Source organism: Gastrolobium bilobum, unplaced genomic scaffold, assembly GCF_033153095.1.
Source record: "Gastrolobium bilobum isolate Gb01-03AN ecotype WA unplaced genomic scaffold, APGP_CSIRO_Gbil_v1 utg7782, whole genome shotgun sequence".
Classification (NCBI taxonomy): Eukaryota; Viridiplantae; Streptophyta; class Magnoliopsida; order Fabales; family Fabaceae; genus Gastrolobium; species Gastrolobium bilobum.
In genome coordinates, this window is record NW_026899380.1 from 758,734 (window position 1) to 779,314 (window position 20,581).

General features: G+C 35.8%; 1 protein-coding gene across 1 annotated transcript in view; it reads right to left on the reverse strand.

Moving 5' to 3' along the window:
* Positions 1-3,062: 3,062 nt before the first annotated feature.
* Positions 3,063-20,581, reverse strand: part of LOC133290061 (uncharacterized) — a 43,851-nt gene continuing 26,332 nt past the window's right edge. Inside the window, exons 19-39 of the mRNA XM_061488114.1 lie at positions 17,655-17,783; positions 12,400-12,598; positions 12,080-12,223; positions 11,365-11,408; positions 10,825-10,908; positions 10,663-10,731; positions 10,486-10,562; positions 10,135-10,204; positions 9,440-9,589; positions 9,136-9,201; positions 8,878-9,022; positions 7,569-7,633; positions 7,409-7,474; positions 6,553-6,646; positions 5,855-5,891; positions 5,682-5,739; positions 5,360-5,470; positions 5,008-5,075; positions 3,896-3,962; positions 3,746-3,814; positions 3,063-3,303 (exon numbers count right to left, since the gene is read on the reverse strand). Of these exons, the coding sequence (XP_061344098.1) occupies positions 3,220-3,303; positions 3,746-3,814; positions 3,896-3,962; positions 5,008-5,075; positions 5,360-5,470; positions 5,682-5,739; positions 5,855-5,891; positions 6,553-6,646; positions 7,409-7,474; positions 7,569-7,633; positions 8,878-9,022; positions 9,136-9,201; positions 9,440-9,589; positions 10,135-10,204; positions 10,486-10,562; positions 10,663-10,731; positions 10,825-10,908; positions 11,365-11,408; positions 12,080-12,223; positions 12,400-12,598; positions 17,655-17,783 (1,896 nt within the window). The 3' untranslated portion in view covers positions 3,063-3,219. The remainder of the gene's footprint in view (positions 3,304-3,745; positions 3,815-3,895; positions 3,963-5,007; positions 5,076-5,359; positions 5,471-5,681; positions 5,740-5,854; positions 5,892-6,552; positions 6,647-7,408; positions 7,475-7,568; positions 7,634-8,877; positions 9,023-9,135; positions 9,202-9,439; positions 9,590-10,134; positions 10,205-10,485; positions 10,563-10,662; positions 10,732-10,824; positions 10,909-11,364; positions 11,409-12,079; positions 12,224-12,399; positions 12,599-17,654; positions 17,784-20,581) is intronic.

Sequence of the window (20,581 nt, forward strand, 5' to 3'; positions counted from 1 at the left end):
AGTTCTAAGTTTCGTATGCAAATGGTGCACAGTTAGTGATTCACAGTGCATTTTGTCAAAAACGGTGCAGAAACCATACTGTGAATTGAAAATATTATTCCTTAGAAAATAAAAATTAATGTAAATGAGTTCAGAAAAATAAAAATATTTTCGTAGCTTTAAGTTAGTTCCAGGTCAATTAAGTGGAATTACGCGAGAGAGAAACAACCGGTAAAAGATTACACATCATTATAACTTAAGTTTCCTTCCACTTAGCACTATTCACATCAGCACCCTCACCTTCTCTCTCTTCTGGTCGAAATTCCACCATGGATGGGGTTTGGGTTTTCAATTCTTTTTCCTTGATTTCTCACACAAACAACCACCAAAATACAAAGTGTTATACATGAAACTTTAAGTGGAAATCGTTGTGCATCCATTCCACCCATTTGTTTGGACTGAAAAGGCTTGTGTGAGAAGCTCTCTCCTTCTCAAATTTCGGTCACCATTCATCCTAGAAAGAGAAGTGGATTTTTGGGTGGAACCAAGCTTGGATTTTGTTTTCCAAGCCTTGTATAGGTGATTTGAGGTAAGAGATCCTCGTTCCAAGGGTTTAAATGCCATGATTTAAGTTTTGAATACTATGAGCATGTGTTATGGAAAATTTTGGAGTTTAAAATTTGAAATTGATGATGAATTAGTATTGTATACGAAGTGTTAAGGTGAGATAAGCATGAAAATGTGTAGAAAGTTTGAAAAGTCCCTTGCTCCTCCTCCCACTAGGTTCGACCATGATGGTATATAAGGGTTCTTTGTGCAAAAATTTAATTGCTTGGTTGTGAAGGTTGTTAGGTTAGTGTATGTTGAGGATTAAGTGTTAAAGTGAGAATTTAAAGAGGTATATCCCTTGGAAACCTCCTTGGAGCTTTCGGCCATTATGGTTCCAATGGGAGATGATTGTGTAAAAAATTATTTTGATGATGTGTGTAGGTTCCGATGCATGGCATTGATATGATCTTGAAGTGAAATGACTTAAGAAATAATGAGACACCTTGGTTCCTTTGTATGGGTCTCATCGGCTTTGTGAAAGAAGAATATGCCCAAGTTGTACTTAAAACTGTTAAATGGATGCCTAGATAACTTAGGAACCTTTGGTTGTGTGAGATGAATAGATAAAAATTATGAGCTTCCCCTTGGTCTTGGATTCGGCCATATAGGGATTTGTGGGTCTAGGAAATGTTAAAATTTGTAAATGATATTTAGAAGCTTGGTTGGGTCATTTTAGGACCCTATGTGAGTATGAAACCATGTGAGTGCTTATGGTTCAAATAATCACCCTTAAAATGGTCTAACAAAGGAGTTTAAGAAATTACGGCCTTGACTTGTGAATTGGCATATGTTTGGCATAAGTGTGAAGAAAGGAAAGTAAGCAATAAAATTTATGCCTTGTATAAATTGCATAGCATTGTATCATTCGATTGATTTTTGTTTTGAATTCTTTCTCTAGGTGTGCCTAGGGACTGAAAGGGTTTGGATCCTGTTGGAGCTATATAAGTAACTTGTGCTACAAGTAAACGAATTGGTAAAGCTTCAAGAAGTAAGCTCTATGTTTAATGAGTCTTTTCCTACTTGAGTGCTCCACCATGGTTAGCGGACTATGGTTGGATTGTATGATTGTATTTGATGCTTTGTATAGATGCATTCATATAGAGTTATTTGATAATATGATATGTTTTGTTCTGATGTGATTTCTGTAATGATCTCTGGCCATTGATTGTATGTGCACTGATGTCTGCTTGGGGTCCTCCCTCAGGACTGACTGTGTACACCTCTGATATGTTTTGGTTTCGCTTGGAGTCCTCCCTTGGGAACACGCGCATTGATTTTCGCTTGGGGTCCTCCCTTGGGAATGACTGCATACGCCTTTGATAAGATATGTATATTGTTCAGTTATGATATGTTATATGATGTTTTGTATACTCTGTATCTGACTCTTATGCAGAAGTGGGCCCAAGGCAAGGGTATGAAAAATTCTCTATAAACCTGGAGCTTATTGAGATTTGTTATCTCTCCTCATTTGGGAACATCATTTCAAGTGTTCAGATTCCCGGTGAGCCCTCACGAGGCAGGGAAACGGATCGTGGCTAGAGGGGTTGCGACGAACCGAATTTTGGAGTAGCTATAGGCTATTGATATTTGGTGGATATTTATGTTACTTTAGTATTTTGTTATTTTGGGATCATGATGTCTGACTCATTCTTGTATATGGCATGTATATGTTTTGTACATGTCTTTTAGTTTGATGCATGTATAATTGTGTATTCAGGCATGCTTATATTATGATGTAGTATTCAGTTATATGATTACATGTTGGATATGCATGCTGTTAGACATAGTGGCACGGAGCCAAGTTATGCATGCGCCCATGAATGGGTATATGGTCCTATATGGATATCTGGTATTTCTGAAATCATATATTGTATAAATTGTTTATCAGGATACCTTGAGAGTGAAACTTGCAAATCACGGTTTGTCCGATTTACAGACGTCACTCTGTCCGATTTTCGTCTCCGTCAAATAAAAATTAAACTAGAAGATATATGCAATGTGATATATCATGTGAAAAGGATTAAAGAAAAGAAAAAGTTAACTCGTATTTTTCTAAGTTAAGACTTCCGTTGTTTCTATTTAGTATCATATGTATGTAAATTAAACCGACTCGAGACGGGATGTTACATTTCTCTTGTATGTCTATTTAATTGCATTATTAATACATTTTCTTAAATTAGGATATTGTGTTAATTTGGAAAAAAAAATAAAAGTTAAAAGTTAACTTTTCAACAATAAAAAAAGTTGACTGAGTCGTGATTATTTACTAATCCTATAATACTTTTTAAGGATAACACATCTGTATTAACGTTATAATCCGAATTTTTTAAAATAAATAAAATAAATTCCCTAAAATAAAATCAAACCTTTCTCTACAATTAAAATCAGCAAGCAATTTTATTTTTTTAGAGAACGTGACTTTGAATTTTTCGTTGCACTAGAATATATGTAAGAACAAGAACTCTTACGTCAAGTTAATTTAAATTTTCATAAATTAGTTTTCTTGTTTGTTTTATAGAGTAAAATAAACATATCTAAGGCCATTAAAATTACATAATTTACTTGTTCACTGAATATGTGGTCAGCCTGTAGTAAACTAGCTAAAATCTAACTTCATCCTTACAGAGGCAGTTATGATGAAGCAGAAGAGATGTCTTCTTGCTGCTCCTTAATGACTGTATATCTTGATGGAGGACCAAACAAGCTTAATACCACCTGAAAAAAGGGGGCAGGAAATGTGAGACATTTCACAATTAATTGTTGTGTATTTTTATTTTTATTTTTTGGTTCAAAAATATTTACGGGAGAGGATGGATGGCTACCCTATTCTAAGGTCAAGACATTCAACAAACCTTAACGAGGGCTTATAGTGGTGCTTACAGATCGCTTACCGAAGAGGATGAATGGCAGTGGGAATCGAACCTACCTACCTAAGCCTTGAAAGCAAAGTGCTTTGATTCTAACAATCGGCAATATTAATGACAATGTGATATGTAAGACATATCACAATGAATTGACAAATAAAAATTATTCCCTAATCCCTACTCATAATCCAGCACAACAAAGGCAAGAGCACATATTGCCAAATGTGACCAATAAAACTCGCAAATTGGAAATGGAGTAAAACCTATAGTCTGACGTCAATGAAAGGACTTACGGGTAGAAACACAAGACCATGCAAGAAGCCAATGATAACCAAGGCCAGATACATCTGGAAGTAATACACCTGCAAAGAAGGGAAAGCTACTTTTACCATTCCTTGAGCAGACAATCAAGTGTCAGGGGCCAAGGGTGATATATCACGTACCACAAAAATTTCTGAAGTTGAGAAGCAAAGGACGAGAACTCCGACAAATTTTGTAAGTGTGATGCCACTGCCAAACAAAGTCAAATAATACAAAAAGAAAATTGTCAACAAAGTCTATCAATTGTTTGACAAAGCGCAAGAGTTATATCAAAGCTACACTACTTAATAACTCTCTGTAAGATAAACTTTTCGAGAGATAAAAAGTTTATATCATGAATCATGCACACGTCCGCCCAAGGGTAGGTTGCCTGAAAGTTCTCAAATGGCAGCAAAGAGCGGCTGCCGGGAGTTCATGATTTAGGGTTTTCCTTTTTATTTTTTCCATGGTGTCAAAATACAAAAGAAATCAGAGGAAATTATTAAGTTTCATGAAAGAAAATAAATGGGAGAAAGTACAATGAAGATTTCCATATTCAGATAGTAGAAGCAATCACATACAAGCTCCTGCTCTCATACCATGTTCAAACTTCAGGATTTAAAAGGAAAAACAAAGAATGATGGCCAAAAATGTATTATGATATTGATAATAAGATGTTACACACAAATACAATAACCTAATAAACCTATTTATGCTATTAATTAGGTCAAGCACTAATACTATTAGTTCAAGTCCAGGTATACTACTAATAACCGTAATATCTACAATCTTATTAAAAAAATTGTACTCTTATTATTCCATAAGTTTAACACATAATAAGGTTTCTAAAATATAAATCCATGAACTACACAATTTCTGACTTATTGCAGACTAAATTGTTAGATTTGGCATACATGATCAAATTGATAATATCTCACGATTTGCATTATATATATATATATATATATATATATATATGGGTTTACATTTCTACAGCTGCTGTACGTGCAGCAGTCAAATACTTGTCATATATATACGTGAAAATATTAAATGTGGGGAATCATAACCATATAAAAGGAGAAAACATTAAATATGGAGAATCATAACCATACACCTGCCACTGTTGTACGTAAAGCGGTTGCAGAAATGATTTTACCATATATATATATGTGTGTGTGTGTGTGTTTTTTTGGAGGGGAGCCCCAAGGCGATAAATGTCACCACATTTCGACTTGCAACAATACATATAGTCAACCTGAATACAGAAGCCCCCATAGTGCACAGTGCTGTCTTTGCTCGTTGGCTCCTATCCCCCGAGCTTACCTGCATAAACAGAAGTGATATAAGGTCATTAGTAAAGGGGCATATTCACTAACACAGGTGGTCCAATTGCATAAAGGTATTCCTTAATTAATATATCATCAAAATTCCCTTGACGACAAAGCAGGTTGAATTTTCACACAATACAGTAATCTCCATAACATTTACATAACGAACAAGTAACAAATTATGAAGTGCCACTTTGACAAATAATAATTTTCCTCCACGACCATCTTTCTGTATGGGGAAGACCATCAATTTATAAAACAACAGAGGAATAAACTAACCATGAATGCATGTGCTATATGCACACAGAACTCCACAGCAATCCCTATTGACATAAGAAGGTTTACAACAGACACCGCATTTAGTTGAATACCCAGAACTGCCATTACACCCTGCAGGAGTCACAAAGGTAGCGAATTTCATTTTACAACTAAGGTATTCATTGAACATAAAAATGAACGTTCAATTAAGTTTTGCAAGAGATAAAATGTTAACCACCCCCTCCCCAACCACTCTAAAAACCAAGTAACAAGAAAAAAAGAATGCCAAAACGGAAGGAAAATCAAAGATGTATTTAAATTAATAAATAAAATAAAATGATACCAGGAGGTCCAAAATTATCATGACCAGAACAAGTAATATGATTGCTGAACTCCACAAGCTGCATTGGATTGCAAACATAAAAGAAATATATTACATTTAATCCTGAAAATGAGAGAACAAATTTTCAAGTTTACTGTAAACATACAAGGCTTAAGTTTGAATAGATTTTATACCTGGATGTGATGACCAGACAAACAACAAAAACAGCACCTGTTATATGATTGTTAGTTAGTTAATGACAAATGAACTTGATTAAAGAAAAATAGACCTGATATGAGAAATTTAGTAGACTCATACAAGCAATAATTGAATAGATAGATCTAATCAGAAATATGTGTAGAGATATAAATAAATTTTCACTTCCTAATTTTTGTTCTAATCAGAAATGTTAAGTGAATAGTAAATAAGTAACACCCAAGGATATGGAGCTTACATCCCGAGCAATATAGACAGCGCAAAAGATGGTTTCGGAGGAAGAAAGAAAGTAATTTGATGTTTACAAGAAAACAAAGTACTCCATCAAAGACCATAATGAGAAAGGGCAAAGGGCAAACACAGGTGCACAAGGCTCCCTAACTTGTGAGGGCAGAGGTGAAGGTTGATTATATGTAGCCTTACCCTTGCATTTTGGCAAAGATCGTAATGATATAAGATGAATTTAAAAGTTTGAAGCCAAGAAAACAAGTATAAACCTTCTTGGCATAAGCTCAAAATCCAAAATCTAAACTGTAAACAGGAAGGAAAAAAATAAAACAGACGGCCAAGAATCTAGGATCACAACAGATAGTTGAACTCATACAAACAGGGTTGACATTCGAGTATGTCATGTTATGTGTATATATTTGTTATTAAACTGTTTTGGTATACCAACCTAGTGCTATGGCAATGTTGATCAGAGCTACCTTCCATATATCCAGGTACTGTTCAAAGAAGATATAAAACACAGAGTACGGAAATATTTCCATCTGCACCAAAGTAGTTTAGTTAGCAAGAAATGGAGATCCAAAAAAGAAGCAAAAATGTTGGACACAATGTCCAGTTTAGCCAATACAAAAAATCCTTCATACGGATGAGAAAATGGAAAGCAGATCTACAATCATACCATCTATTTTTTTTTTAAAACGCTTTATGACAACTAAGACACATACAGGTAAACAGTTTGATGAATAAACAATTCCCAAGTCTCTGAGACTCAAAGCTGAACAAAAAATAAGGCTAACACTTCCAATTAAAATATTAGATTGGTGAAAGACACAAATAACACATGGTAAGCAAGAAAATAAAGAACTGAGTCAACCATATAAAAAAGTATCATAAATGCAGTTCTAATATAAAGTAATAATTGCAAGAAAAAGGAGGGGGGAGAGCGAGAGAGCGAGAAAGAGGGGGGAGGGGGGGACTTCAGTTCCTAAGCTAGGTACATGAAGACTATATTCCCTACTGTTGAGAATGTTAGGCTATTGAGAGTATATGGGCTTGGCCCATAGTACTTTGTATTATCTAACTTTGAGGGGGAGTGTTAAGAGTATATATGTTTGGCCCATATGTACTTTGTACTACGTTGCACTCCACTCATAACCTAACAGTATATATAGGTAGGAGGTTGTGTTTTACATATCATCCAATTACAGTAAAATTCTCGTCTCTATACTCTTGTCTACACTAACAATTCCTGAAAACTAAAACAAGACATGTAAATAAACACATGATGCAATTGATGTCTGAACCTTTAAAGCAGCAGACATTCTTGAGGAAAAATCCCTTGCAGCTCGTATTGCATTAACATAGTCACCCTAACAAGATTCCAGTTAGATCAAACAGAGAAATGTATGAAAGAAATCATGCTGAAGACTGTAAAATAAGATTATTATTTATCACACAGCATACTTGTCTATTAACTGGTGTGTGATAAGTACGAAACTCAGAAGCTTGTATGACACCACCCTGGTAACCTGAAATCCAGTTATAAACAAAATATTTATATTAAAATTTAAAAAATGAGAAGGATAAATATACTATACATGTAGAAAAGTATAACAAAGATTTTAGGAAGGGTAGAACTTACATAAAGTTCCTTATATGCTTGCTATACAGTTTTTTGTTTATTTAGGGACACATGTAAGCTTTTTGCCACTCAGTTAACCCTTCGTTAACACAATTTTTCAGTTTTAAACAATGCTCATCCTTATATCTAATTCCTATCTACCATCATTATTACCAGAAAACGAAAGCCTCTAATGCGGTGTCAGTAATGCTTCTTATTGTAACTTCTAACTCTTGGGTCCGCCACTCTTCACAATTTCTACAAATGGATATGGATCCTCTCCATGGTCATCAATAGTCACGGATACTCTTCACAATTTTTCATTCTCCACATTATATTATTATAGTCCTTGTTTTCTCGCCACCTCATTGTCACTGCCTTGTTACAATACTACTTGTTCACGGTCTATAGTGCCATCGAGTTAATTTATTAAATAGAGAAGGCACAAAGAGGTTGTCTAATTAGTTCCTACCAAATCAAATAACAGCTCTAAACAAGAAAACCACAACAGGGATGGATCAAAACAGTCTACCATATCACAAAATTAATAATAAAGAAAAAAAAGAAATTAAACAAAAATCACAAAGTTTAAGGTATAAGGGTGATGTGGGGAAGTAGGGTGGAGAAGATTAGTAATTGCAACAAGAAGCAGAATAATCTGAAATTGGATGTGAATCAAAATTGTAAAAAGAGATGAAGACAAAGGTCTGCATAGCCTCATTACTAGAGGAGCATGGACAATTCGGCCAAGGAAAAACCGGACTTCAAAGCTAATTTAGATATTCTACAACAATGATGGCCTTGATAAGGAGATCCAATGGTCTCATCGTCTCAACCACCAGTTAAAACAAACAGATAAAGGCAAGAGAAGCCTCATAGTGATAGAATAGATGGAAGCACGGAATGAACTAGGTCACATTGAGATTCGACCATTAAGAGAAGGCATAATTGAAGATAAAAGGTGGAGAAAAAGGAAGAATGACATAATGATGAGGTCGTTGAATGGAACCAGCATCAGCAGCTTTAATAGAATGTTACAAGTTCAAAAAATGTACACATGTAAAAACTTAGTTGGAGAACCTTTCAGCAAATACATAAGGAACAAATGTAAATTTTATCCTTTCGAAAAGAGGGAGTGAGTATCTTTCCAACCATTCAGATCTACACTGTTGGTGTAAGCCCCATGACCACCCTTTGCACAATCAGCCGATGGCAGTGCATCAAGAAACCAGGGAAGCTTCTCTCTGAACTGTGCAGTAGATGGACGATCATCAACCAAATCCAAGTGGCGGAAACACTAGGAATCAACCAAAAGTGTTAGTCCTTTTGTGAATTAACCCTTCCGATTTACGTTTGGGCAATTAGTCTACCATATGATAAACAAAATACTTATAGGAAAAAGTATATTACTGTTGTACAGTCTTTGCACACTCCACCCAACCCGCATGGTCCTTCATCTGGTAAACAGCAAGGTGGCTGTAGAAATACATTTATTATTTTAATTGAAAGATATATGATGGTACAGAGAGCAATATCTAATTAGATTAATAATTCAGACAATTGTGTAGAAAAAATAGGCAGGACAAGGAAGAGAAACCATAATGTGGCCAAGTATATACATATACTATATGCAAGTTCAAAACATGTAGGAGAGAAGGAAAATAAAGCAAGCTCACCCAAGATTTTATCTAAGGACATACAAAGAAGCATATACCTGATCATCAGGTGGACAATAAGAGCCGTTTCTGAATTTTCGACAGCAACTAAAAGCTTCAGGTGATATCCATACAAGGAAATCGTCAAGCCATGAGGCAGCTGGCTTTGCTATGTAGCTTGATTTTGGCATCAATGATGCTCTAGATATCTGCAGTGTTATAGAGCAAGATATGCAGAATTCATTCATATATACCAAGATAAAAAAAATACATGGAAGAAGGCATCCAGCGAGCCATTTGACAATATCTTCAGAGTTTCACACACAAGAAGATATGAGGTGTAGTTATGTACAAGTTTACATAATAATGTGTAATTGAGGTGGTATTCACGCTTGACTAAAACTAAAATAAAGTTTAATTAACTGACTTGAGGTTTATGTAAACCACTTATTATTACTGATCGCCAACACAAATGATGAGATATTAATTGAACTGACAAGAGGTTGACTAAAATAATGCTTAGTGTGGTTGATGGAAAATCAAATCAGGTAAGTCAAAGTCAAATTTGGTTACAGATACAGGTGGTATCAATACCACAGAAAATTGCAATTGAACTGTAGACATGGCGGAATAGTTGCTATTAGGCTATACTCAACTATAACAATTAAATTTGATGAATCGCCCTTTAATAAAATATAAAAGTTAAAGAAATGAAGAGATGTCAATAACAACCACTTATTGACCATTGAGTTACCTCATTTAAAAGAGAATTTGAATCGCAATGGCTAATGGAGCATAGCTGGTTTGTATGATTGGATTCCAAACTGCAGGAGAGAATCACAGGAAATTAGTTCATGAAATCATATAATAATTTTAATGTGATACATCTATATGAAGTTTTACACATGCTAGCACATTGGAGGAAAATAATGATATGCATAATTTGTTTCCCACTAATTCTATTTCTTTTTTTATTCAGTCAAGGCTGCATGCTTAAGGCATCATTCCAGTTTGTAAATAATACAACATTGAATTGTGTGAATAAAATACAATGACATCAATGAATAAGGAGACAAGTACACCAAGAACAATAAAATTAATCAACCTGTAATTGTAATTCTTTACAACAAAATATAACGGTGGTCCGACTCTGAGGTACTCTGAAATGTCACTGAAATATCCCTGGAAAAAAAATATATTAACGAATGTAAGAGGCTGGAGAGTACAGAATGGAACTGCAAGAAATTGCAAAAAAAATGAGGAAAAAATTAGAAACTTAAACCTGAAGGTAGGAATCCCGTGGAAGAGCAATCTGTTGCTCCAGACCAGGTTCAATCCTTGTGCATAATGCCTATAAAAAATAAACAAGCATAAAGAAAATTATAGTGTCCAAAAAGATCTTAAAACTGAACGCTGATGTTCTCTCATTACCCAAGCAACTTACGATGCTTGCTAAGGTAAATGCAACAAATATGGCGATGACCAAGATTTTAACTCCCCATAGTCCAAGAAATGGTGCATGAACCTCCTATATTTACACAATGATAGCAGTGTTAATTTTGATAAGAAAAGCAAGATAAAGTATAATGTCTATGCTGTTAACTTGAGAGAAAAATTTCTTTGACAAAAAATTAGACTAAGAAAACAACAGAACTGAATTCATAAAACATGGGTAGCACAATAAAATCTATTTTTGAGTAATCCCCCATATTTGTCCCCCAGAATCTTGGCGGTGGACACATTAGTCTAAGAATGCAGAAATTCCACCCTAGTCCCTAAGAACTACAAATTTTTGTCATATTAGTCATTAGGCTCCAGAAACATTAGTCCATAGCGGCTGACATTTGTTTAGGGACAAAGGTGGAGTATGTGCATTCTCATGGACTAATGTATACGCCACAAAAATTTTCAATGATAAGTTTGCAAGTCTAGTCTATATTTTTTTATCTAGACATATTCATCCCTAAACTAAATATAATTTTACCTTCATATATCGTGTCAGCAATCCATCTCTTTCCTGCCTAATGCCTACACTTTGATTATGAGATGATTAGAACTAAATATAAACAAGGAGAGATGAAATTTTAAAATAATAAATATCAAGAGAAGCTGAAAATAATTCACAATTATGCTTGAATGGAAAATTTTAGAGATATAAACAATTATTGAGCATCAACCAAAACCAAAATTACTAGGTAGAGGCCTGATTGTGGTTTATACCCTAACATGCCTCATGCTTTGTCACATTAAAGTTCTATGGAGTTGGAGCATGGACAAAGCACATGACAACCATAAATTAAATCTCATTTAGACAGAAAATGGGCGGCAACAACAAGCTTGTGACCACACTTGATCATTGAGCCTTTGATACCATGTGAAGGACCAATCCTAAAAGCTTAAGGCTTAAGCTATTAGATAGAGAAAAAGATTGATTTATATCTCCAAGTAGACCTCTCATGCAGAAGCCCTTTGGCTTGAAGCATGGACAAAGCAAAGACCCATTATATCCCATGCTGAAATTCAATTAAATTAAGAATGGGGCCATAATTCATCAAATTCCTGACAACTTGGTCATAGAGGCTCCAATACCATGTCACTAACCAACTACCCAAAAGCATAAGCAGTAAGATGCAAGCTACGGAATGGTTTTTTTCTAATAGAAAAGCAGATCATCCATGAGTACCATAGCTTGCATGTACCTTCACTCTGCTCCATAGAGGATGGGTTCAACTTAATGCATGGAAAGCAATCAATCCTGTTATCCTTGGCTCTCGCAAAGTCTAATGTAACCAAAGCTACAAAAGCTGTAATTTGTAGAAGGAAGTCCAGTAGAACCGCCAAAGCTACACAGAAGATATTGTCGGAAGTTAAGAAACATGAAGAAAAAATAATCTTAAAATCACTTTTTATCCTTTTCCCCTCCTTTTTTATATGGAGTGGTGAAAATTTTATAGTCAGTATACAACGACGTCAATTTTTTTATCCAAAAACATAGGATGAAAGGAGAAAATTCTTTAACCTGCAATCATGGAGAAAACACGGCATGCCGGCATAGAAATGAATGATCCTAGTGCAAATGCTAGAATCTCAGAGGAGCTGGCCAGAGTAATGGAAGGTCCAACTTCCCCCATTGCATTGCTTATTTGTTCTTCGATTGGTAAACCTGATGGTTGGCGTTTCACAGCATCTACAATTATACACATGTTATCTACACCAACCTGATCAAAGAATGAAAATCCAAGAAAAACTGTGAAATCTCACAATACTTGCAGAAAGCTATAACACAAACAAGATGGAAAAGTAAGTAAGAAATTTATAAAAATTAGAAATACACAGAAAGTATTGAATATGCAAGAATGAGATGGCTCGAGCAGCAGCAGCAGCTGGCTATACATAACTTCAATTCAATGGAACTATAATACATCAACTGAAAGCAGAGAGAAACAGAGAAGACGAAGATCTAGAGTAAGAAATTAAATCCTTACAGTTCTGTAATCCCATTGAAAAAGTCAAAGACCTACTGTTATTTAACCCTTGTAATGAACCTTTGGGATACACCACCTCAAAAGCTAGCTCAAAGGGTGGGAGTGCTCAATGCCTTATAAAGGCCACACTAGTTGCTTATACAACCAATGTGAGACTATATATCTCAACACGCCCCCTCACACGAGAGCCCTTTGGGCTTGAAGCGTGGACAATGCAACAGGCCCAGCCTACCTGTGCTAAGAAACTCCACAAGAGAAAGTGGAGGGCGGCGAGGCTCTGATACTATGTAAGGAACCTTGGGATACACCACCCCAAAAGCTAGCTCAAAGGGTGGGAGTGCGCAAGGCCTTATAAACTCCACATTAGTTGTTCATATAACCAATGTGGGACTATATATCTCAACACGCCCCCTCACACAAAGCCCATTGGGCTTGAAGAGTGGATAATGCAACAGGCCCAGCCTACCTGTGCTAAGAAATTCCACCGGAAATAAAGTGGGGGACGGCGAGGATCGAACCCGGGACACGAGGCTCTGATACCATGTAAAGAACTTTGGGATACACCACCCCAAAAGCTAGCTCAAAGGGTGGGAAGTGCCCAAGGCCTTATAAACTCCACATTAGTTGTTCATACAACCAATGTAGGACTATATATCTCAACAACCCTCACCCCTAAAGTAAAAGACCAACTGTAAGGTGCAGGCCAAAGAATGAATTTTACCTCATTTCATCCCCTCATAAAAAAGCCCTTTGGAGTTTGGGTTTTTTTGAAGAATATCAAGAGATAAGAAAAGATGTATTGAGAATTAAGTGTATTATGTACGCATTTAAGAGCAGTGGTAAAGTTATTCCTTTGTGACTGAAAGGTTGCGTATAAGGATTGTCATCACCCCACCTTCTCTAGTTGGGGTTTAGTGGAGAGTGATTTATGTATGCGTTTAATGTGCGGAGCATATTTGTGTCCTTTGAACTACTAGCCTAATGCACTTAATATAAATACAGAGACTTGCATCCACATTAGTACAATTTCCCAAACATATCTTATTTTAAAATGGTATTACAAGACTTTTATTGTGATGTTCATGAATTTGCAAAATATCATCATGCATATTTTGTTGGTAGCTCAATAAAAAATGTTGAACCATTGATCTTGTTCACTTAGATGTTTGGGGACCATCTAAAATACATAATATATCTGGTGCTAGGTGTTTCGTTTCTTTTATTGATGATTGTATTCGGGTAACCTGGATTCTCCTAATGAAAGATAAACCAGACTTGCCACAAGTATTCATCCAATTATATCACTTGGTTTAGACATGATTTGACAAAAATATCAAAAGATTAGTGTTTGATACGAGTGCATTGTCTGTTCGATGAGATTGGGTTCAAGAATCCTCTACCCATGAAACTTTAGCTGAGATAATCAAGTTGTTATCCACATTGCCTTGAATCCAGTCTTCCATGAAAGAACGAAATGCATAGAAGCAAATTGCCACTTTATCCAGGAAAAGATTAAAACGGACTTGTATCCAATAGACATGGTAGAACTAAAGAATAATTGACTGATATCTTCATTAAAGAACAGTTAACTGATATCTTCATTAAGGTACTTAATGGGAGTAGGGTTGGGTACCTTTGTAACATGTTAGGCATGATTAACATCTATGATCCAATTTGAAGTATCTCAAAAGCTAACATGGAAGAAGCCAAAGGAATGTCAACTCCCTTGAGGGATCGTTATAAATTGACAAAATATGATGCCAATTACGTTGCTGATCCTCATTTGTTCCGCTTCGTTGCTCTAAAATATGATACTGTGATTAGGCCTGGGATTAGTTTGTGTTAACAAGGTTTGCCAATTCTTTGCCAAGCTCCTTGAGGCACATTTGATGGTGGTCAAGCGTATTCTCCGGTATCTCAAGGGTACTTTGTCCTTTGGATTACTTGTGTAACCTGCCAATCTGCGAAAATCACTTCCCTTAGATGCCTACTATGATGCTGATAGGACTAGTGACCCTAATGATAGACAATCAACCTCTAGATCCTGTCGTTTTCTTGGTCGTCCAATAAGCAACAATTGATAGTCAATCTAGCATAAAAGCATACTATTGAGTTTGGCTAACATTGTTGCTGAGATTCTTTGGGTGGAGACTCTACTTCAATAGTTGAACATCTCAACTCTAACACCCATTACGTTTCGTAATAAACTAAATACCATATCTCTCTCTCCACCATAATCTTGTGCTTCATTCTCAAAGTAAGCATATGGAGATAGACTTATTCTTTGTCCAGGAGAAAGTACTCAATGAGAACCTTCTGTACTTTGCGTGACATTAACTCATATACTCAGGTTCTTGGATCACTTTCGCATTGTCCCAACATCCTAGATTGAGGGACTGTTAGAATAGCACATGTATAATGACGTGTTACTGTTGCAGTCAGCTGAGTCTGTTACTGTTATAGTTCTGTTACTATTAGTCTGCTAATGACAGTTATAGTCATTAGTTACTAGTCAGAGTTAGTTATGAGTTTATTCTGTTAGTTGAGCCGATAAAAGAAACACTTTGTATAGTTCTGAACTTAGTTGAATACAGAAAAGATTTAGGTGTTGTTTGGTAGGAGGTAAATTTTGAGATGCCTGAGATTTTGAGGTTGTCATTCCTACTTTCCATCGTTTGGTAGCACAAAAGTGAAAAAAATCCCGGAAAACTTGTTTTCTTGGATTTCCCTCTTCAGTGTAAATTTGTTTCCAAAATCCAGTCCCAAAATACCACAGATACGTTAGTAATCTTGGTTTTCCGGGAAATGCAAAATTAAGCGCAAATCAGAAGACGAAATTGACCTTGATGCATTGTGTCATTGGCTTGTGAAGAAATTGGATCTGAGAAATACAACCACATTCGAGCTCATTCATCACGTCGTTCCGAAATTACTAACGCAGATGGCCCGTCCGTCTGGGTGGTCAAATCTGAGGGAGAGGAGCTATAGACCAAAGTTGTTGCTAACAAGCACTGTTCTCCACCTTCTGTAAAATGCCCCATTTTGTAAGGTTTGATTGAATCTGTTACTTTTCATTGTCCGACAATTTTTTTTTTTCCGTTTAGATTTTTATTGTTGTGGACTTGAGTGAAGTAAACCCACGAAACAACATCTTTGTAGAAAATTGTGATTCAATGAATGTGGGTGAAGAAAACCCAGATCACTTGTTTATCTGTAGAAAGAAGAACGAATAGAAATGATATTTGAATAAAAGTGTGGAGATGGGGTTATTTTTGTAAAATAACCCCATATTCCCAGTAATATTTGACAATCAACCAAACATAAATTCAGTAAACTAAGCAAATAATCCCGGTAATATTTTGACATATCAAACAACTTTTTGCTAACATTCCCGAATAAATCACTTTCTCACCATATTCCTTGGATTCATGAATCCTGGACACTAAAGAATTTCTCCTCTACCAAACGCCCCCTTAGAGATCCTCTTAAAGCTCATTCTCTCTTTGCATTTTCCCTCTTTCTATCACTTTCTCTCGTTTTCTATTCAGAGGCAAAGCTACAACAGTTTGCTTCTTACATTTCCAAAAGACAAGATTATCCTTAAAAAAAATGCAATAGCCAGCAACTGACCACCTTTTTATTAGAGAGCGAGCTCAATCTGCATTAGAGAGGCCTTCTATCTCACAGTGATCATAATCAATATACAAGATGCTTCATTGAAGATATCATACAAAACGCATAATAGCTTCCCAATGAGTGGTTTGACTTTTGAGAAGACGAGGCTGACTAACCCATAAGACTTTCTTCCCATTGATCATAACCATACAAATCCAATGACTAGTTGAAAAAATCGTTCACCTTTCATGCAAATATAAGATGATGTTTTAATTACTTGAGTTTGAAAGCCAAGATAGATTTTTTTTTTTAGTAGCTTTCAACCCTACAAAATGAAAATGACATACCTTTTAAATTATAGACATTCTGACAAATACATGCTAGTTATCTTACGTGCTGCATTTTGATTTTCCATTCTAGTAAAGCTACTTTATGCCAAGCAAGTCATTCACTAAATGATTTTATAAAAATTCATCGACATGTTTTCCACCATAATTTCATTTTTAATAAAAGATTACATATAGATTCATCAACCGCCAACTCCAACTAGTTTAGGATAAAGGTGATGTTGAATAAAATTTTACATATAAACTATTAGGACCCATTTGCAAGGTAAGGGACTTGGAGTCCTACATTGGTTGTATGGGCAACTAATGTGGGATTTATAAGGCATTGGACACTCTCACCCTTTGAGCTAGCTTTGGGGTGGTGCATCCCAAGGTTCTTATCAAATAGTATCAGAGTTTTCCACTATGTCTCCCAGTTGCAATCGAGCGGCGCAACTGGTGACGCTAGCATTGCAGTGTTCGCTCAGGGCTAGTAAAAAGACTTGCGCAAAGCCAGCCCGCGTGGGCGCCGGGGCTGCGGAGCATGGTGGAATGTTAGGACCCATTTGCAAGGTACGGGACTTGGAGTACCACATTGGTTATATGGGCAACTAATGTGGAGTTTATAAGATCTTGGGCACTTCCACCCTTTGAGCTAACTTTTGGGGTGGTACATCCCAAGGTTCTTATCATAAACCTTTGAGGAAACAAAAAGATTGGACAGCTAAATAGTTCGAAATTAAACATTTGTAGCCCATCCAACTCGCATAATACTTAGATAAGACATAGATAGTATTTTTGAAAATTCATAAATTATAATTGATAATGATGCGAACAGAAAGACTTACTGCTAAAACCAGAAAAGGTATGACTTCCATAATGATTAATGTAGACTTTACTCCAATAGCACTCAAAAATCCAACTGATCCAAGGACAGAAAGCATAACAAGCAAAACCCCCGAAAGACCAAGCAATACCTGAATAACATCAAGTTAAAGAATGAGTAATGTTAAATAATCATAGCAGCATCAATTCAAGAGACTATTCATAGCACTTAAAAAAGTTAAATTTTATTTCTAGTATATCTGCATCAACCACATGAGAAAAGAAATGAAAGGAAATAATGCAGTTGTTGATATTCATAAAACCTGCAAAAGAATTCAAGATAAGATGTACTTCATTTGCATTAAAAATTACAGAAGGGTCAACAACTTAAACCTGGTCTGATATTAACCTATGTCTCCCATCTTATACCACTTATTACACAGGAAATTAAAACCTCTTTAAACTTAAAATCTTAAGGCACTAAAGCAAAAAGTGAATTCATACAAATGATCTTCTTCAATTAAAAAATAGCAACTTAATAATAAAGCCCGCTTGGAGATCACATAAATGGAACAAAACCAAAATAGCTGTAACACCAACGGATGAATGAATTAGATACGATCTTGATAGAAAATGAAGAGAGAATAGAGAAGGGTATAGTTTAAGAGAAGTAAAATCTATGACAAGCACGAGGTGAAATTTTGGTCGAGGGAAAAGAAAAAATTCTGGATTCTTCGTCAATAACTAATGGCAATCTATAATGAACAATAGTGTCCATTGTAAATAGAGTAGTATAAAGTAATTTAGTGTAAGGGACAAAGTCCCACATCATGACTATCTCTTTGTAATTCCTTTTCATTCAGTTACATAATAGAGCCTCTGATGTATAGTTGAAACACACGGATTTCAATACATGCCTCTTGGGTCCTTATATTTAACATAGTATTTAGAGTCTAATGAAAGAAATCATAATTCGTGCCTTTTCGGCGGATAACTTTCCACTAAGTAAATTTTTTTCTTTTTCAAAAACGGTTACGTTCATCAATTTTCGGCCTAAATCCTTCTTCGACAACCATCCAAGAGCCTATGACCGACGTTGACCACTGTTGACCGGCAACTTCCTGGCATTGACCAATGATTTTTTTGGCGGTGTCTGTCTCTCCAGTGTAAGGGGGCGAACCGGAGCAGTGGTAAAATTGTCCCTTCATGACTGAAAGGTCATGGGTTCGAATCCAGGAAACAGCCTCTTTGCAATTATGCAAGGGTAAGGCTGCGTACAAGGATTTCCTCCACCCTACACTCGCTAGTCGGGTTTAACGGGGAGTGGTTTTTGGTCTGTCTCTCCAGTGTGTTCAATAGCCAGATCTGGCCCCTTTGCCCTTCCTAAGGTTGTCTTGACACATATGACTTTTAATACCATGCTTTTGTTGCACACATTGGTAATAATTTTATTGGTTTGACTCATACTCCATCAATTGGTCATTGGATTCTTTATTTCAATGCTCCTGATCACATCTTCGGTAATAACTACATATTCTCTTTCTTTCTACCTCTGGTTACTTGCCTACGATCACTATGGCTAATGTTTCCCAAATATAGTCTCGTGGGGTTGGAACTATCTGCATCTTTCCCTCACATTCTATTCATAATATGCTTTATATCCCTAGTTCCCCCTTTAATCTTATATCCATTTCGTTCGCTTGATTGTCTCATCTCTTTTACCAAAGACTCTGTTGTTTTACCAGGTTGGGATTTGAGGACGATTGGTGTTACTGTTAACTATGAGTGTAATGGCCTTTATCAGCTTTCCATCTCTTCTCGTGCTTCCAAGAATCTTCACTCAATATCCAAGCTCAACTTGGTCATCCTAGTCTTGGTAAGCTCTAAAAGATAGTGCCTCGTCTATCAAATTTGTCTACCTTGCAATGTGATGCGAGTCATGTTAATTAAGGAAACATATATGTAGTTCCTTTCCCAAAAAAGTCAATCGTTGTGCTTTATCTCCCTTTAGTTTGGTTAATTCCAATGTTAGGGGCCAAATCGTAATGAGTCTACCATGTGGTTTACATACTATGTCACATTTATTGATAATTATTCTTTGTGCACTTAGTTATTTTTTAATGATAAATCGGTCTGAGTTGTTTTTCATATTTCAACAGTTTTATCATGAAATTCATACTCAATTTGGTGTTTCTATCTGCACTTTCCGTACTGACAATGCACGTGAATATTTATCTCACCCATTTCAGAATTTAATGGCATCTCATAGCAATCTTTACCAAACGTCTTGTGCTCATACTTCCCAACAAAATGGGGTCGCTAAACGAAAGAACCAACATTTCATTAAAACAACTCGGACGTTGTTATTCCATTGGTACGCCCTCCTCTGTCCTGGATAACCATTAACTAAGTACCTTATTCTATGTTGTTTCCCATCAACCTTTGCATTCATTGGCCCCCCGTGTGTTTGGTTCTACCTATATTGTCCATAACCTTAGTTTTCGCCTTGATAAATTGGTTACTCAATCCCACAAATGTGTCTTTCTTGGTTACACTCAATCTCAGAGGGGTTACGAGCGTTACTCTCCTACTATGAAGCACCGACACTTCAAAAATCCCGACGTGTCGTATTCGACACTTTCTGACACTCGGACAATCCCCGACACTTCAACGCGCATTGTAGAAACCCAAAAAAGATTCAAAGGTTGCGTTGCGTTGCGTTTTTAGTTCTAACTATTAGATTCGTTGGATTACTATTACCATTTTATTGAATTTAATATAAATATTTGTAATATCTTATGTTTCTTTGCAAAATTAATGGGTATTATAAGTTTAACTTTATTTTTTTGTTAAATTATTGAATATTAAATATAAGATACGTAACATAAATTAAAAATATTATTCAATATCAAAACGTGTCCTAACGTGTCAAAATCTAATATTTTTTAGA